An 18,406-nucleotide genomic window follows, 5' to 3' on the forward strand; every position below is an offset into this window, starting at 1 on the left:
ACTGCTAGCATCCTCTACCACCATCACTACCACCCTCTACCACTATCACAACTGCTTCCACTCTACCACCACCACCTTCGTATTTTTCTACAAACTTTTTCTTAAATTATGTGTGTTTCTAACATTCTTTATCAAAGGGCTGGCTTGCCAATAAAGTTAGGAATCCTTAACCTGTAAATAGCTTGCCAATAAAGCTAGGAATCCTTAACCCTGTCAAACCCTGTGTAAAAAAAAAAAAAAAAAAAAAAAAACTAGAAGCTTTCTTTGGAGCCATGGTGATTTATTTAGCAGTTGCAAGCACTAAAACGAATGGAATATTATGAAATGTATCATATGAACTCGTGGGATCATCCTCACTCACTGATAAACAATGACATACTGGCTGGGAGTGGAGTGTGAGGCGGCTCGGGGCTGTGTGTACGCATTCCAGACAAATGACTACAGTACAATGTATTTGCGAATCAAACGACAATTCACGAGCCAATGTTTTGAGGAAAATAACGTTACGATTTTCGAAAATTACGACTATTGAGCCTTACGATTATTGAGGGACCACTGTACATGTCATTTCCTTTGTAATCTAGGAGAAAGTGTAGAATTTCATAAAAGTGATTTACCATTGGATTTGAAGATTATAGATAGAGAAATTGGATATCACATTGGAGGGAGTATGGAAGAAGTGAATGTTAGCAGATGGGTTTATGAAGGATGAGGTAAACCATAGAACTGATGAAGGAGAACAGTGAGTGGTTCGTTGATGCATATATGGAGGCAAAGAACGTTATCCATGGAAGCAAAGAAGGGAATGTACGAGAGTATAGTGGTACCAACACTCTCATATGGTTGTGAAGCATGGGTTGTAAATGCTACAGCGAGGAGGCGGCTTGAGGCAGTAGAGATGTCCTGTCTAAGGGCAGTGTGTGGTGTAAATACTGTATTATGCAGAAAATTCAAAGTGTGGAAATTAAGAGGAGGTGTGGAGATACTAGAAGTATTAGTCAGAGAGCTGAAGAGGTTTGGTCATTTAGAGAGAATGGAACAAAGTAGAATGACTTGGAGAGTGTATAAATCTATTAGGGAAGAAAGGCAGGGTAGAGGTCATCCCTGAAAAGGTTGGAGGGAGGGGATATAGGAGGTTTTGCGGGCAAGGGGCTTGGACTTCAAGCAAGCGTGCGTGAGTGTGTTAGATAGGAGTGAATGGAGACGAATGGTTTTTGGGACCTGACGAGCTGTTGGAGTGTGAGCATGGTAATATTTTATGAAGAGATTTGGGGAAACCGGTTAACCAGACTTGAGTCCTGGAGATGGTAAGTGCAATGCATGCACTTTAACCCCTTGACTGTCGCAACCCCCAATCCTGAGGTGTCTCCTGGTGTTGCAAAATTTCAAAAAAAAAAAAAAAAATCTTATGAAATGATAGAGAATCTTTTCCCGATTGTAATGACACAAAAAAAATGAAATTTGATGGAAAACTGACAGAATTATGCTCTCGCGAAGTTAGTGACCTCGGCGATATTTACAAATCGGCGATTTCGCCCAATTTGAGCCCTATTTTCGGCTAATTCTGTTGTTCCAGTCGACCAAACTCATAGCTATTTCTTTAGAACTTCATTTTTTCTATCGATTGAGTACAAGAAACTGCCCATTTACTGATTTCAGCTACCCAATAATGTGGTCAGAAATTTACAATTTGGCCAATTTCATGAAAATTAAAAAATATGACAATTTCAAAATAAGATCCAGAATGAACAATGCATACATTCCTGGCTCTAAAATAACATTTTCTTTGTTCATCAGTCACGTCTCCAGGCCCCTCTGATATTACTCTTGCTTTCTATTTTGAATTTTTATTCAAACAAAAAATAGAAGACTTATTATTATGCAGACTACAGCAATGCTGTAATAATTGTATAAATAACATCAACCCATTCACGACTGCATATTAGAATGGCTAGTTGGACATTTATTGGACAATGGCATCATTTGTTTACTTTTGAACATTGGCAAAAATCAAACATTTTCCCTACTTTGAGCTCCATTTCCAGGTTCTTTTTTATAGTAAAATCAATCAAAATCACCTTTATTTCTATAATATGTTTTCCATTCTATCAAATGATACCAAGAAAACGAGAATACAACCATAAATACTATACGAAAATAGACCACAAAGTCGGCATTTAAATTTAAAAAAAGTGGTCCGAGATTTTTTTTCTCATTATGCACTGCGTGCTCCAGGATTTTTTTTATATGGCGCACACTGACGACACAGACCCATTCTCTCACATGTGGGCCTACCAGCTTTCTCCTGCTTGATTTGAAGCCGCTAGAATTTATGAGTACAGTGGACCCCCGGTTAACGATATTTTTTCACTCCAGAAGTATGTTCAGGTGCCAGTACTGACCGAATTTGTTCCCATAAGGAATATTGTGAAGTAGATTAGTCCATTTCAGACCCCCAAACATACACGTACAAACGCACTTACATAAATACACTTACATAATTGGTCGCATTCGGAGGTGATCGTTATGCGGGGGTCCACTGTATATATACGTCAAACACGGTACCTCGTAAGACATATATATACGGCCGCGACAGTCAAAGGGTTAAATGAGGGGTTTGGGATATTGGCAGTTTGGAGGGATGTCTAAGCTGTCATATCTGAGTGCCTCTGCAAAGACAGTGATTATGTAAGAGTGATGGTGAAAGTGTTGAATGACGATCAAAGTTTTTCTTTCTTTTTGGGTCACCCTGCCTCGGTGGGAAACAGCCAATGTATTAAAAAAAAATTAAGTGTTCTTTCTTTTATTTAAAAAATAACTCCAGAGGTGTCTAAATTATAAAATTTAGAAATTATTTTGAGCATTTTATTAGGAGACTTATTACATTTAACTATATTACATGTTGTTGTTATACCATTGTTCATGCTCAGATTTGGTAGTTATATGCATGTGTGATACATGCACTTGTGTAAGGGTGGTTATCCATGTATGGCTGGTGATTAGTGCATTTACATTTGTTAATGGTTCTGGAGATTATCATTTCCAGCTTGGTCTCATATTAGGTCTTATAAATTGGAAAGGAGGAGGGCATCAAACAATTTAGATAAGAAAAAAATTGGATATCACACTGGAAGAAGGGAGTATGGAAGATGTAAATGTCTTCAGATACTATTTGAGAGTAGACTTGTTGGCAGATGGGTTTATGAATGACAAGGTAAACCATAGAAATGTTGAAGAAAAAAGGTGGGTGGTGCATTGAGGTATCCGTGGAGACAAAGAACATTATCCATGGAGGCAAAGAAGGGAATGTACGAGAGTATAGTGGTACCAGCACACTTATATGGGTGTGAAGCATGATTTATAAATGTTGCAGTAAGGATGAGGCTGGAGGCAGTGGAGATGTCATGTCTAAGGGCAATGTGTGGCATAAATATTATGTAGAGAATTCTTCTTTTTTTTTTTAACACGTTGGCCGTTTCCCACCGAGGCAGTGTGACCCAAAAAGAAAGAAAAAACCCAAAAAGAAATTCATAGTGTGGAAATTAGAGGAGGTGTGGAGTTACTAAAAGGGCTGAGGAGGGGTTGTTGAGGTGGTTTGGTCATTTAGAGAGGATAAAGCAAAATGGGATGATTTGGAGGGTGTATAAATCTGTAGTGGAAGGAAAGTGGGGTAGAGGTCATCCTAGGAAAGGATGGAGGGAGGGGTATAAGAGGTTTTGTGTGCAAAGGGCTTGGACATACAGCAGGCATGTGTGAGTGTGTTAGGAGTGAGTGGAAACTAATGAGTTTTTTGTACTTAACAAGTTATTGGAGTGACAAGCTGTTGGAATGTGAGCAGGGTAATACTATGCGAAGGGATTCATGGAAACCAGTTAACCAGGCTTGAGTCCTGGAGGTGGGAAGTACACTGCCTACACTTTAAAGGAGGGGTTTGGGATATTTGCTGTTTGGAGTGACATATGAACTGTTGTATCTGCATGCCTCTGCAAAGACAGTGATTATGTGTGGATGATGGTGAAAGTGTTTATTTTTTGGGTTACCCTGCCACAGTGGGAGACAGCCAGCGCACTAAAAAAATAAATATATTTAGAGAATATGAATCATTAAAACATAGGTAAGTAAAGTGTATACTAAATGCAAATAGAAGTTTGTAAGATAGTGAGGCTCAAGTTAAGAGTATGTAGGAAAGAGGGAAATTTTTTCCCAGTAAAAGTAGGCCTTAGACAAGGATGTGTGATGTCACCGTGGTTGTTTAATATATTTATAGATGGGGTTGTAAGAGAAGTAAATGCGAGGGTCTTGGCAAGAGGCGTGGAGTTAAAAGATAAAGAATCACACACAAAGTGGGAGTTGTCACAGCTGCTCTTTGCTGATGACACTGTGCTTTTGGGAGATTCTGAAGAGAAGCTGCAGAGATTGGTGGATGAATTTGGTAGGGTGTGCAAAAGAAGAAAATTAAAGGTGAATACAGGAAAGAGTAAGGTTATGAGGATAAAAAGATTAGGTGATGAAAGATTGAATATCAGATTGGAGGGAGAGAGTATGGAGGAGGTGAACGTATTCAGATATTTGGGAGTGGACGTGTCAGCGGATGGGTCTATGAAAGATGAGGTGAATCATAGAATTGATGAGGGAAAAAGAGTGAGTGGTGCACTTAGGAGTCTGTGGAGACAAAGAACTTTGTCCTTGGAGGCAAAGAGGGGAATGTATGATAGTATAGTTTTACCAACGCTCTTATATGGGTGTGAAGCGTGGGTGATGAATGTTGCAGCGAGGAGAAGGCTGGAGGCAGTGGAGATGTCATGTCTGAGGGCAATGTGTGGTGTGAATATAATGCAGAGAATTCGTAGTTTGGAAGTTAGGAGGAGGTGCGGGATTACCAAAACTGTTGTCCAGAGGGCTGAGGAAGGGTTGTTGAGGTGGTTCGGACATGTAGAGAGAATGGAGCGAAACAGAATGACTTCAAGAGTGTATCAGTCTGTAGTGGAAGGAAGGCGGGGTAGGGGTCGGCCTAGGAAGGGTTGGAGGGAGGGGGTAAAGGAGGTTTTGTGTGCGAGGGGCTTGGACTTGCAGCAGGCATGCGTGAGCGTGTTTGATAGGAGTGAATGGAGACAAATGGTTTTTAATACTTGACGTGCTGTTGGAGTGTGAGCAAAGTAACATTTATGAAGGGATTCAGGGAAACCGGCAGGCCGGACTTGAGTCCTGGAGATGGGAAGTACAGTGCCTGCACTCTGAAGGAGGGGTGTTAATGTTGCAGTTTAAAAACTGTAGTGTAAAGCACCCTTCTGGCAAGACAGTGATGGAGTGAATGATGGTGAAAGTTTTTCTTTTTCGGGCCACCCTGCCTTGGTGGGAATCGGCCAGTGTGATAATAAAAAAAAAAATAATATTAGACAAAAGACCAGCAATCTTGTCACGGTTCAAAGCAGTCAACAAGTTTCCATTTCACACTTGCATAGCAGTATTCATAATGAAAATTGTATTTTAAGACAAAATAATTAGATGAAGTAGAAACTTAAATAAAATAATAACATAGTGAGTGGGAAACATGTAGTGTGGAATGTTGGACTTGGTAATGGTCAAGAATCTTTAGTGTTAACAGTACAGGATTTGTGTTGAATGTTGGGCTGAGTGAAATGAAGAATCTGTGTTGACAATAAATGACATGTGCCATGTTTGGCCAAAGTTCAAATATGTGTATATCATATTAGCAATAAATCACTTATGTAGAATATTGGGGTAGCAGTAGATGACTTATGAAATATTGGTCTAAGGCTCGAAAATACCCCTAGTGTTATCAATAAATGACTTGCACATAACAGTATAAACTTAACATGAAAGTATATACAACATTAATATCTTTCTAACATTTTTTCAACAGCCTCAGGAAGAAGTAAGAAGAAAGGTGGAAAGCAGATGCGTGAGGTATTAACATTAGTCCCTATACCTGCTCCTTTAAGATACTGTGTAAGTTTTCAGGAGTAGTCAGTAATGAGTCAGCTAATAAATGAAGATAATTATATGCTGCAAACTAAACTAACATAACTAACAGGTAGGTCTTGTGGGTAGGAATGAGACTTGCATTTTTCTCCATGTTTAAACGTTTAAATATCTTGTATGATAAGCTCGTAGAAGACAAAACTCTATGAGCATAAGCTCTATTTCTTTAATTACAGATGAATAACAGATTTACAAGGAAACAATGATGGGGGAAGCAAGGAAAAAGTTATAATTTTGGTTGAATTGTGGTGCATGTCTAAGTAGTGTCTTATTGTCTCAAGATGATATGTTAGAGAAATAGCTTTGTCAGAGGTAACTTGTAAACTCTCTATAGGGGACTGCAAATCTGAGGTTGCAGAAACAGTCAACTTGTGTACAATATGGCAAAGGGAACCAGGTGGAACTACAGTTAGCCGTGGAGCTGAAAATGTAAATAGCATATCTTACTGCCTTATGGCCATTGAATGCAATTTTGTAAAGCCAAAGAGAAGTTAAAAGCAAGTGTGGTTAATTTGAATGCAGTTAGCAACTCATTCTTACCTGCAGATCCTCATATAATTTTCATATTGTTGTGCCTGTCTCCTTGTATATTATCTTTTGCATGTTTTTGCTCTACAACTAAATTTTTAGACAGTTGCTGTTGATCATTAGTTGTGGGCATTCATGTATGAATATTTTTGTAGAATTAGCAGGTGATATAAAACTGCTTGGTAGCAGTTCTTATAACTACAGTAAAAGGTAAGATAATACTGTTTGCTTCTAATCACATCTGCCATAACAACATACTGGAGTGAGAGATATGGGAGGAAGTGTAAAATAAACCCAGTGAGGAGCAGGGGTACGGTAGGGACAATTCGGGAACACTGTATCAACATCCGGGGTCCCAGACTTTTCAACATCTTACCAGAAGATATCAGAAACACTGCTGGAACAAGTGCTGAAGCCTTCAAGAGGAAACTAGACAAGTATCTTCACCAGGTGCCAGATCAACCAGGCTGTGATGGATATGTGGGGCAGCGGGCCTCCAGCAGCAACAGCCTGGTTGACCAGGCGAGCACCAGACGAGCCTGGCCCAGGGCCGGGCTCAGAGAGTAGATATACTCTCAAAATTCTTCAAAGGTTTATCAAAGGTAAAGGTAAAGGTACTATAACTAAGCTGAGTTGATACATTAGGAATTCAAAAAGGGACTATACTGTTTGCTTATCACTTGTTCACCTTGGTGAGAAATTAGCTACAATTTTGTAATTAACAGGTAAGTAAGGTGCTATTGTTTTTATAGCTTTGTTTTTTAACATCTCTAGCATGTCAAGGTGGTTCCTTGACATGCTTTTGGTTTAAGGAATTGGACCTGACCTCCCCTTCATTGGATTTAATCTGAATGCCTGCCATTCCCTCTGACACTATGATCCCTATAGGTTTAGTGCTTCCATCCCCCCCTCCCCCCCATGAATGTAATAATGTCTAATATACTAACAAATTACCTTGGTGAATGAGTTGAATTTTTGAACCAAGTTACAGAAGATTAAGTGTAACTAATACATTTTGACTATGGTTGAGTGCAATGTAATTGACTAGTTAGTCATCAACTCCATGATGGTTTGTGCCTCTCAAGGAAATATCTTTGAAGTTTGATAAATCTTGAAAGCATCAGGACATTTATCTGAAAAGTGAAAATTGTGAAATGCCGCTTTTCGTGTTTCATTGAGGATTCCATTACTTGAAAAAATAATTGATTGCAGTTTTGTGCAGTGAACTAGTTCACTGCATGAAGAAAGCATCACATGCATGGATTAATATTTTTAAAAGCTCTTACCTTTTGCTTCACTAAGTTGTGAATAGACACTGGGGAAATTTCTAAGACGCAGTTGGAGTGTAAGGTAATGTCTATGAAGGGATTTAGTGATTGATTGAATGAGTGACAGTGAAAGTCTTTTCTTCTTTGTCAAGTCACTCTACCTCAGTGGGAGATGGATGGAATGTTAAAATATTTTTTTTTTTTTCAACAAGTCGGCTGTCTCCCACCGAGGCAGGGTGACCCAAAAAAGAAAGAAAATCCCCAAAAAGAAAATACTTTCATCATCATTCAACACTTTCACCACACTCACACATTAAAATATATATATATATATATAAAAGAAAAGTTGTTTATGCTTGATTCACAAAAACATTATGTTAGTATATTCTTTAGGTGATCCTTGCATCAAACAGGCATTTTTTTTTTTTTTTTTTTCCAACAAGTCAGCCGTCTCCCACCGAGGCAGGGTGACCCAAAAAAGAAAGAAAATCCCCAAAAAAGAAAATAGTTTCATCATCATTCAACACTTTCACCACACTCACACCTTATCACTGCTTTTGCAGAGGTGCTCAGAATACAACAGTTTAGAAGCATATACGTATAAAGATACACAACATATCCCTCCAAACTGCCAATATCCCAAACCCCTCCTTTAAAGTGCAGGCATTGTACTTCCCATTTCCAGGACTCAAGTCTGACTATATGAAAATAACCGGTTTCCCTGAATCCCCTCACTAAATATTACCCTGCTCACACTCCAACAGATCGTCAGGTAAAGCAACAATCCACATTAGCTCCAGGTCCGGAGCTAATGCGGATTGTTGCTTTACTACGTTAAGATTTACTTGTTCAAGATCGTCAGGTCCCAAGTATCATTCGTCTCCATTCACTCTTATCTAACACGCTCATGCACGCTTGCTAGAAGTCCAAGCCCCTCGCCCACAAAACCTCTTTACCCCCTCTTTCCAACCCTTTCGAGGACGACCCCTACCCCTCCTTCCTTCCCCTATAGATTTATATGCTTTCCATGTCATTCTACTTTGATCCATTCTCTCTAAATGACCAAACCACCTCAACAACCACTCTTCTGCCCTCTGACTAATACTTTTATTAACTCCACACCTTCTCCTAATTTCCACACTCCGAATTTTCTGCATAATATTTACACCACACATTGCCCTTAGACAGGACATCTCCACTGCCTCCAACTGTCTCCTCGCTGCTGCATTTACCACCCAAGCTTCACATCCATATAAGAGTGTTGGTACTACTATACTTTCATACATTCCCTTCTTTGCCTCCATAGATAACGTTTTTTGACTCCACATATACCTCAACGCACCACTCACCTTTTTTCCCTCATCAATTCTATGATTAACCTCATCCTTCATAAATCCATCCGCTGACACGTCAACTCCCAAGTATCTGAAAACATTCACTTCTTCCATACTCCTCCTCCCAAATTTGATATCCAATTTTTCTTTATCTAAATCATTTGATACCCTCATCACCTTACTCTTTTCTATGTTCACTTTCAACTTTCTACCTTTACACACATTCTCAAACTCATCCACTAACCTTTGCAATTTTTCTTTAGAATCTCCCATAAGCACAGTATCATCAGCAAAAAGTAACTGTGTCAATTCCCATTTTGAATTTGATTCCCCATAATTTAATCCCACCCCTCTCCCGAACACCCTAGCATTTACTTCTTTTACAACCCCATCTATAAATATATTAAACAACCATGGTGACATTACACATCCCTGTCTATGACCTACTTTTACCGGGAAGTAATCTCCCTCTCTTCTACGCACCCTAACCTGAGCCTCACTATCCTCATAAAAGCTCTTTACAGCATTTAGTAACTTACCACCTATTCCATATACAGTGGACCCCCGCATAACGATGGCATCACATAGCGATTTTTCCGCATAACGATTACTTTTATCGCAAAATTTTTGCCGCGCATACCGATTAAAAACCCGCTTACCGATTTTCGTCCGAGACGCGTCCAATGTGCCCTCAGCCAGCCTCACATGTGCCGGCCGTCCCATTGTTTACCAGCCAGCCTCCGCGGTAACATCCAAGCATACACTCGGAATATTTCGTATTATTACAGTGTTTTCGGTGCTGTTTCTGGAAAATAAGTGACCATGGGCCCCAAGAAAGCTTCTAGTGCCAACCCTGTGGTAAAAAGGGTGAGAATTAGTATGGAAATTAAGAAAGATTTTGAAGGGTTTGGGGCTAACCCTGAGAAGCCTATGCCAGTTGTGGAATCCATTGTGCCTACTTCAAAGATTAAGGAAATGTGTGCACAGTGGGTTGAACTGCAAACCTTTATAGATGAAAATCACCCTGACACAGCTGTTGCAAGCCGTGCTGGTGACTATTTCAATGACAATGTTGTGGCCCATTTTAGACAAATCGTAAAGGAACGGGAGGTACAGAGCTCTATGGACAGATTTGTTGTGCGACAGAGGTCCAGTGACTCTCAAGCTGGTCCTAGTGGCATTAAAAGAAGAAGGGAAGTAACCCCGGAAAAGGACTTGCTACCTCAAGTCGTAATGGAAGGGGATTCCCCTTCTAAACAGTAAGAAGATAATGCTCTCCCCTCCTCCCATCCCATCAATCATCACCAGATCTTTAATAAAAGTAAGTGTCATTTAATTGTGCATGCCTTTTTCAGTTTGTGTGTATTAAAATTAACATTTCATGTGGTAAAAAAAATTTTTTTTCATACTTTTGGGCGTCTTGCACGGATTAATTTTATTTCCATTATTTCTTATGGGGAAAATTCATTCGCATAACGATTATTTCGCATAACGATGAGCCCTCTTGCACGGATTAAAATCGTTAACCGGGGGTCCACTGTACAGTGGACCCCCGCATAACGATCACCTCTGAATGCGACCAATTATGTAAGTGTATTTATGTAAGTGCGTTTGTACGTGTATGTTTGGGGGTCTGAAATGGACTAATCTACTTCACAATATTCCTTATGGGAACAAATTCAGTCAGGACTGGCACCTGAACATACTTCTGGAGTGAAAAAATATCGTTAACCGGGGGTCCACTGTACTTGCAACATCTGCCACATTGCTCCTCTATCCACTCTGTCATATGCCTTTTCTAAATCCATAAATGCAATAAAAACTTCCCTACCTTTATCTAAATACTGTTCACATATATGCTTAAATGTAAACACGATCTACACATCCCCTACCCACTCTGAAGCCTCCCTGCTCATCTGCAATCCTACATTCTGTTTTACCTCTAATTCTTTCAATTATAACCCTACCGTATACTTTTCCTGGTATACTCGGTAAACTTATTCCTCTATAATTTTTACAATCTCTTTTGTCCCCTTTCCCTTTATATAAAGGGACTATACATGCTTTTCACCAATCCCTAGGTGTATCCCACCATAAGTGGCATATGTATTTTCTGTGAAATAGAATACAAAAATGAGGAAAGGCATGTTACTGAATCAGAAATTTATATGGTGAGTGGTGCGTTGAGGTATATGTGGAGACAAAAAACGTTATCTATGGAGGCAAAGGAGGGAATGTATGAAAGTATAGTAGCACCAACACTCTTATATGGGTGTGAAGCCTGGGTTGTGAATGCTGCAGTGAGGAGGCGGTTGGAGGCAGTGGAGATGTCCTGTCTAAGGGCAATGTGTGGTGTAAATATTATGCAGAAAATTCGGAGTGTGAAAATTAGGAGAAGGTGTGGAGTTAATAAAAGTATTAGTCAGAGGGCTGAAGAGGGTTTGTTGAGGTTGTTTGGCCATTTAGAGAGAATGGATCGAAGTAGAATGACATGGAGAGCATTTAAATCTGTAGGGGAAGGAAGGCGGGGTAGGGGTCGTCCTCGAAAAGGTTGGAAGGAAGGGGTAAGGGAGGCTTTGTGGGCGAGGGACTTGGACTTCCAGCACGCGTGCATGAGCGTGTTTGATAGGAGTGAATGGAGACGAATGGTATTTGGGACCTGATGATCTGTTGGAGCATGAGCAGGGTAATATTTAGTGAAGGGATTCAGGGAAACCGGTTATTTTTATATAGCCGGACTTGAGTCCTGGAAATGGGAAGTACAATGCCTGCACTCTAAAGGAGGGGTTTTGGGATATTAGCAGTTTGGAGGGATATGTTGTGTATTGTTATACTTATATGCTTCTAAACTGATGTGTTCTGAGCACCTCTGCAAAAGCAGTGATTATGTGTGAGTGAGGTGAGTGTTGAACGATGATGAAAGTATTTTCTTTTTGGGGATTTTCTTTCTTTTTGGGTCACCCTGCCTCGGTGGGAGATGGCCGACTTGTTAAAAAAAAAAAAAAAAGAGTGCAGGAATAAGTACTAACATGATAGGAAGGTTTCTTAGCAGTGGCTTTTGAACATTATATACTGTATTCGTAGGAGTGAGGAAGAGCCAGTTGTGAGTGTGGGGGAAGTGTGTGAGGCAGTAGGTAAAATGAAAGGGGGTAAGGCAGCCGTGATTGATGGGATAAAGATAGAAATGTTAAAAGCAGGTGGGGATATAGTTTTGGAGTGGTTGGTGCAGTTATTTAATAAATGTATGGAAGAGGGTAAAGTACCTAGGGATTGGCAGAGAGCATGCATAGTTCCTTTGTATAAAGGCAAAGGGGACAAAAGAGAGTGCAAAAATTATAGGGGGATAAGTCTGTTGAGTATACCTGGTAAAGTGTATGGTAGAGTTATTATTGAAAGAATTAAGAGTAAGATGGAGAATAGGATAGCAGATGAACAAGGAGGCTTTAGGAAAGGTAGGGGATGTGTGGACCAGGTGTTTACAGTGAAACATATAAGTGAACAGTATTTAGATATGGCTAAAGAGGTCTTTGTGGCATTTATGGATTTGGAAAAGGCGTATGACAGGGTGGATACGGGGGCAATGTGGCAGATGTTGCAGGTGTATGGTGTAGGAGGTAGGTTACTGAAAGCAGTGAAGAGTTTTTATGAGGATAGTGAGGCTCAAGTTAGAGTATGTAGGAAAGAGGGAAATTATTTCCCAGTAAAAGTAGGCCTTAGACAAGGATGTGTGATGTCACCGTGGTTGTTTAATATATTTATAGATGGGGTTGTAAGAGAAGTAAATGCGAGGGTCTTGGCAAGAGGCGTGGAGTTAAAAGATAAAGAATCACACATAAAGTGGGAGTTGTCACAGTTGCTCTTTGCTGATGACACTGTGCTCTTGGGAGATTCTGAAGAGAAGCTGCTGAGGTTAGTGGATGAATTTGGTAGGGTGTGCAAAAGAAGAAAGTTAAAAGTGAATACAGGAAAGAGTAAGGTAATGAGGATAACGAAAAGATTAGGTGATGAAAGATTGGATATCAGATTGGAGGGAGAGAGTATGGAGGAGGTGAATGTATTCAGATATTTGGGAGTGGACGTGTCAGTGGATGGGTCTATGAAAGATGAGGTAAATCATGGAATTGATGAGGGGAAAAGGGTGAGTGGTGCACTTAGGAGTCTGTGGAGACAAAGAACTTTGTCCTTGGAGGCAAAGAGGGGAATGTATGAGAGTATAGTTTTACCAATGCTCTTATATGGGTGTGAAGCATGGGTGATGAATGTTGCAGCGAGGAGAAGGCTGGAGGCAGTGGAGATGTCATGTCTGAGGGCAATGTGTGGTGTGAATATAATGCAGAGAATTCGTAGTTTGGAAGTTAGGAGGAGGTGTGGGATTACCAAAACTGTTGTCCAGAGGGCTGAGGAAGGGTTGTTGAGGTGGTTCGGACATGTAGAGAGAATGGAGCGAAACAGAGTGACTTCAAGAGTGTATCAGTCTGTAGTGGAAGGAAGGCGGGGCAGGGGTCGGCCTAGGAAAGGTTGGAGGGAGGGGGTAAAGGAGGTTTTGTGTGCAAGGGGCTTGGACTTCCAGCAGGCATGCGTGAGCATGTTTGATAGGAGTGAATGGAGACAAATGGTTTTTAATACTTGACGTGCTGTTGGAGTGTGAGCAAAGTAACATTTATGAAGGGGTTCAGGGAAACCGGCAGGCCGGACTTGAGTCCTGGAGATGGGAAGTAGTGCCTGCACTCTGAAGACAGTGATGGAGTGAATGATGGTGAAAGTTTTTCTTTTTCGGGCCACCCTGCCTTGGTGGGAATAGGCCAGTGTGATAATAATAAAAAAAATAATATTTGTACATATACATATACTGGAGGGGTTTGAATGTCCAACAGGCATGTGTGAACATGTTAGATAGTGAGTGGTTTATATGACTATGTGGTGTTGGAGCATGAGCAAAGTAATGTTTATGAATTGATTCAGGGAAACAGATTAGCTGGACTTCAGCCCTGGAGGTAGAAAATAGTACCTGCACTATGAAACTGGGCTGGGGATATTACAGTTTGAGTGAGCATCTGATCTGTAGTATTGGTGCACCTCTGGTGAGACAGCGATAGAGTGAGTGATGATGATAGTGTCTTTTTCGGATCATTCTACCTTGGTGGGAGACGGTTGTGTTAAAAAAATTTTTTTTACTGTAAACTGATCTGTGATCATTTACTAGATGACTAAATATACTCAGGGTTGGTTCCAGGGTTTTATAAAGTTATGGGGAAAGGGAAGGCAGTGGCAAATGGGATTTTTGAACATGTCATCAAAATCACCAAACACTGAGGATGGGAAATATTTTATCCTGTACTATAACACACACTATAACCTGTCTTCCAGTTCAGGCTTGCATTTTTTTGTTGAATTACTCTTTTGTTTATTTCTGTGCTTTTAAACTATATAAAAAAACTTTTTTAGGTTATGTTTGGTCAATTTCACAAACTGTTAACCTTTATTTATGTATAATTATGTTGACACTTACAAAATATGAACAAAAGAGGTAGTTAACCCTTTCAGGGTCCGTCCCGTAGATCTACGGCTTTACGTTCAGGGTCCAAACCGTAGATCTACGCCATGAGCTCAGCTCACTCTGATAAACTGTGAGTGGTACATTTGGGCCTAGATATGAGAGAATACATCTATGTGGTATGTGTGCACCACATAAAACAGATCCTGCAGCACACTGTGTATAATGAGAGAAAAAAAATGAAATCATGATTTTTCGATTAAAACAGCAACTTTGCAGTGTTTTTTCGTATGTTTTTTATAGTTGTATTTGAGATTTCTTGGTCTCATTTGATAGAATGGAAGACATATTACAGAAATAGAGATGATTTTGATTGGTTTTAGCACTGGAAATGGCTTGAAACTGAGCTCAAAGTAGCAGAAATGTTAAATTTTTGCCGATATTCAAGAGTAAACAAACGACCTCACACGTCTAATACACACCAGCTGGTGGGTCTAATATACATTCACAAATATGGTGATGATATTTATACAATTATTACAGTATTGCATAACAGTAAATCTTCTATTTTTTGGTGTGAATAAAAATTCATTATGTGAATAAAAAATCAAAATGGAATTTATTTGTAAAGCCTCAAAACATAACTAATGAACAGAGGAAATGTTAGTTTAGTGCCAGGAATGCCTACATTGTTCATTCTGGACCCTATTTTGAAATTGGAATATTTTGAACTTTGTGTTAAATTGGCCAAATTAACAATTTCTGATCACTTTATTTTGTAGTTGAAACAGTTGACTTGGCGATTTCTTGTGCTCAATCGATAGAATAGAAGTAATACTAGTGAAATAGCTAAGAATTTGGTTGATGGGAATAATGTAATTGGCCTAAAATGGGAGTCAAAGTCGGCAAAATCGCCGATTCGTAAATATCGCTGACACATCAAAATTCGCGAGAGCATAATTTCGTCAATTTTCCACCAAATTTCGTACTTTTTGTTTTATTACCTTCACAAAAAGATTCTCTACGATTTCATAAGAAAAAATAACAAATTTTTTTTTTGAAAATTCTTGGACACTGGTGCGTGACTCCAGATTTGGGCCTTGGACCCTGAAAGGGTTAATGTCTGGCAGTGTGGGGCCTACTGTAAAATATTGAGCCTGCATTTTCTCACAAATTCCTTAAAAAACTGAGAGGTTGGATTGTCTGATTTTTTTTTTTTGGGGGGGGGGGGGAGGTTACAATGGACATTCAGTTAAAATTGTCACCAGTTTGGGTGCAGAGTGTAAACCTGGCTCATTTAAGATACTGAATTTAAATGATAATTATTGGGTACAGAGATAAAGTTGTTATTCCTTGATCTAGGTTGTGTGCGTGTGTGTGTAAAGCAAAAGATGCTAGCAAAAAGATGCTAGTAAGGGGTTCTTGAACCAAGGAATTAGATTTGATCTTCCTTTTCTTGGATTGAACCTGATTGCTCCCCATTCTTCCAGGCTCTGCATAACCCCAATGGGTTTAGGGCTCCCTTCCCAACATGCATGTAAATATTAGAATAGAGTATTCAGTTGCCTGATGTTTATGAAATGCATTGTACTTGATCTAGTAATTTTATATAGGTTAAATATTCCATTGCATACAAACTACAGTCTAATTCTAGGTCATCCATTGCTTTATTTAGCCCTTAAACTGTGGATTAAATATGCTGCTGTGTTTATCTTGCACAGTTTAAGGGTTGATGGAAGTTAAGTACAAAGTTATCAGTCTCAGTATTCCACAGTGTGCATTGTTGTATGTGTACTAGGAGAAGACTTCGTACAGATCACTTGCTTTAATCAAAGATGTACATTGGAATATTATTAAACAAAAAATTTTTTAACTTTATGCAATTGCTTCCTTTTCAGGGTCCCAGCAATGCTACTGGTATGAGAGGGCGAGTAGCTAGCAGCCCAACACATCACGGTCACTCACCACGTTCAAGAACACCCCAAGGCTCTTATCCACCACCGCCAAATTACGCCCCTAAGTATGTTGAGATAAGTGATATGAGCCATATGGGTTCAGCACATTCCATAATTTTTTTTTTTTTTCAACAAGTCGGCCGTCTCCCACCGAGGCAGGGTGACCCAAAGAGAAAGAAAATCCCCAAAAAGAAAATACTTTCATCATCATTCAACACTTTCACCTCACTCACACATAATCACAGTTTTTGCAGAGGTGCCCAGAATACAACAGTTTAGAAATATATACGTATAAAAATACACAATGTATCTCTCCAAACGGCCAATATCCCAAACCCCTCCTTTAGAGTGCAGGCATTGTACTTCCCATTTCCAGGACTCAAGTCCGGTTATATAAAATAACCGGTTTCCCTGAATCCCTTCACTAAATATTACCCTGCTCACACTCCAACAGATCGTCGGGTCCCAAATACCATTCGTCTCCATTCACTCCTATCTAACACGCTCACGCACGCTTGCTGGAAGTCCAAACACCTTTACCCCCTCCCTCCAATCTTTTCGAGGATGACCCCTACCCCGCCTTCCTTCCCCTACAGATTTATACGTTCTCCATGCCATTCTACTTTGATCCATTCTCTCTAAATGACCAAACCACCTCAACAAACCCTCTTCAGCCCTCTGACTAATACTTTTATTAACTCCACACCTTCTCCTAATTTCCACACTCCGAATTTTCTGCATAATATTTACACCACACATTGCCCTTAGACAGGACATCACTGCCTCCAACCGCCTCCTCGCAACAGCATTTACAACCCAAGCTTCACACCCATATAAGAGTGTTGGTACTACTATACTGTCATACATTCCCTTCTTTGCCTCCATAGATAACATTTTTTGCCTCCACATATACCTCAATGCACCACTCACCTTTTTTCCTTAATCAATTCTATGATTAACCTCATCCTTCATAAATCCATCTGCTGACACGTCAACTTCCAAATATCTGAAAACATTCAATTCTTCCATACTCCTCCTCCCCAATTTGATATCCAATTTTTCTTTATCTAAATCATTTGATACTCTCATCACCTCACTCTTTTCTATGTTCACTTTCAACTTTCTACCTTTACACACATTCCCAAATTCATCCACTAACCTTAGCAATTTTTCTTTAGAATCTAAATCATTTGATACTCTCATCACCTTACTCTTTTCTATGTTCACTTTCAACTTTCTGCCTTTACACACATTCCCAAATTCATCCACTAACCTTAGCAATTTTTCTTTAGAATCTCTCATAAGCACAGTATCATCAGCAAAAAGTAACTGTGTCACTTCCCATTTTGTATTTAATTCCCCATAATTTAATCCCACCCCTCTCCCGAACACCCTAGCATTTACTTCTTTTACAACCCCATCTATAAATATATTAAACAACCATGGTGACATTACACATCCCTGTCTAAGACCTACTTTTACCGGGAAGTAGTCTCCCTCTCTTCTACACACCCTAACCTGAGCCTCACTATCCTCATAAAAACTCTTTACAGCATTTAGTAACTTACCACATATTCTATACACTTGCAACATCTGCCACATTGCTCCCCTATCCACCCTATCATATGCCTTTCTAAATCCATAAATGCAATAAAAACTTCCCTACCTTTATCTAAATACTGCTCACATATATGCTTCAATGTAAACACTTGATCTACACATCCCCTACCCACTCTAAAATCTCCTTGCTCATCCGCAATTCTACATGCTGTCTTACCTCTAATTCTTTCAATAATAACCCTACCGTACTCCTTTCCTGGTATA

At 39.7% G+C, this 18,406-nt stretch overlaps 1 protein-coding gene across 5 annotated transcripts in view; it reads left to right on the forward strand.

Moving 5' to 3' along the window:
• Positions 1–18,406, forward strand: part of LOC128692261 (UDP-N-acetylglucosamine transferase subunit ALG13) — a gene marked incomplete at its 5' end in the record, with an annotated part of 177,597 nt that overhangs the window by 24,145 nt on the left and 135,046 nt on the right. For 4 of the 5 annotated variants that reach the window (XM_070096330.1, XM_070096334.1, XM_070096333.1 and 1 more), the window contains 2 exon segments: positions 5,885–5,970; positions 16,526–16,647. In XM_070096330.1, coding sequence (XP_069952431.1) covers positions 5,885–5,970; positions 16,526–16,647 — 208 coding nt within the window. 5 annotated transcript variants of the gene reach the window in all.

This window comes from Cherax quadricarinatus, chromosome 53, assembly GCF_038502225.1.
Source record: "Cherax quadricarinatus isolate ZL_2023a chromosome 53, ASM3850222v1, whole genome shotgun sequence".
NCBI lineage: Eukaryota > Metazoa > Arthropoda > Malacostraca > Decapoda > Parastacidae > Cherax > Cherax quadricarinatus.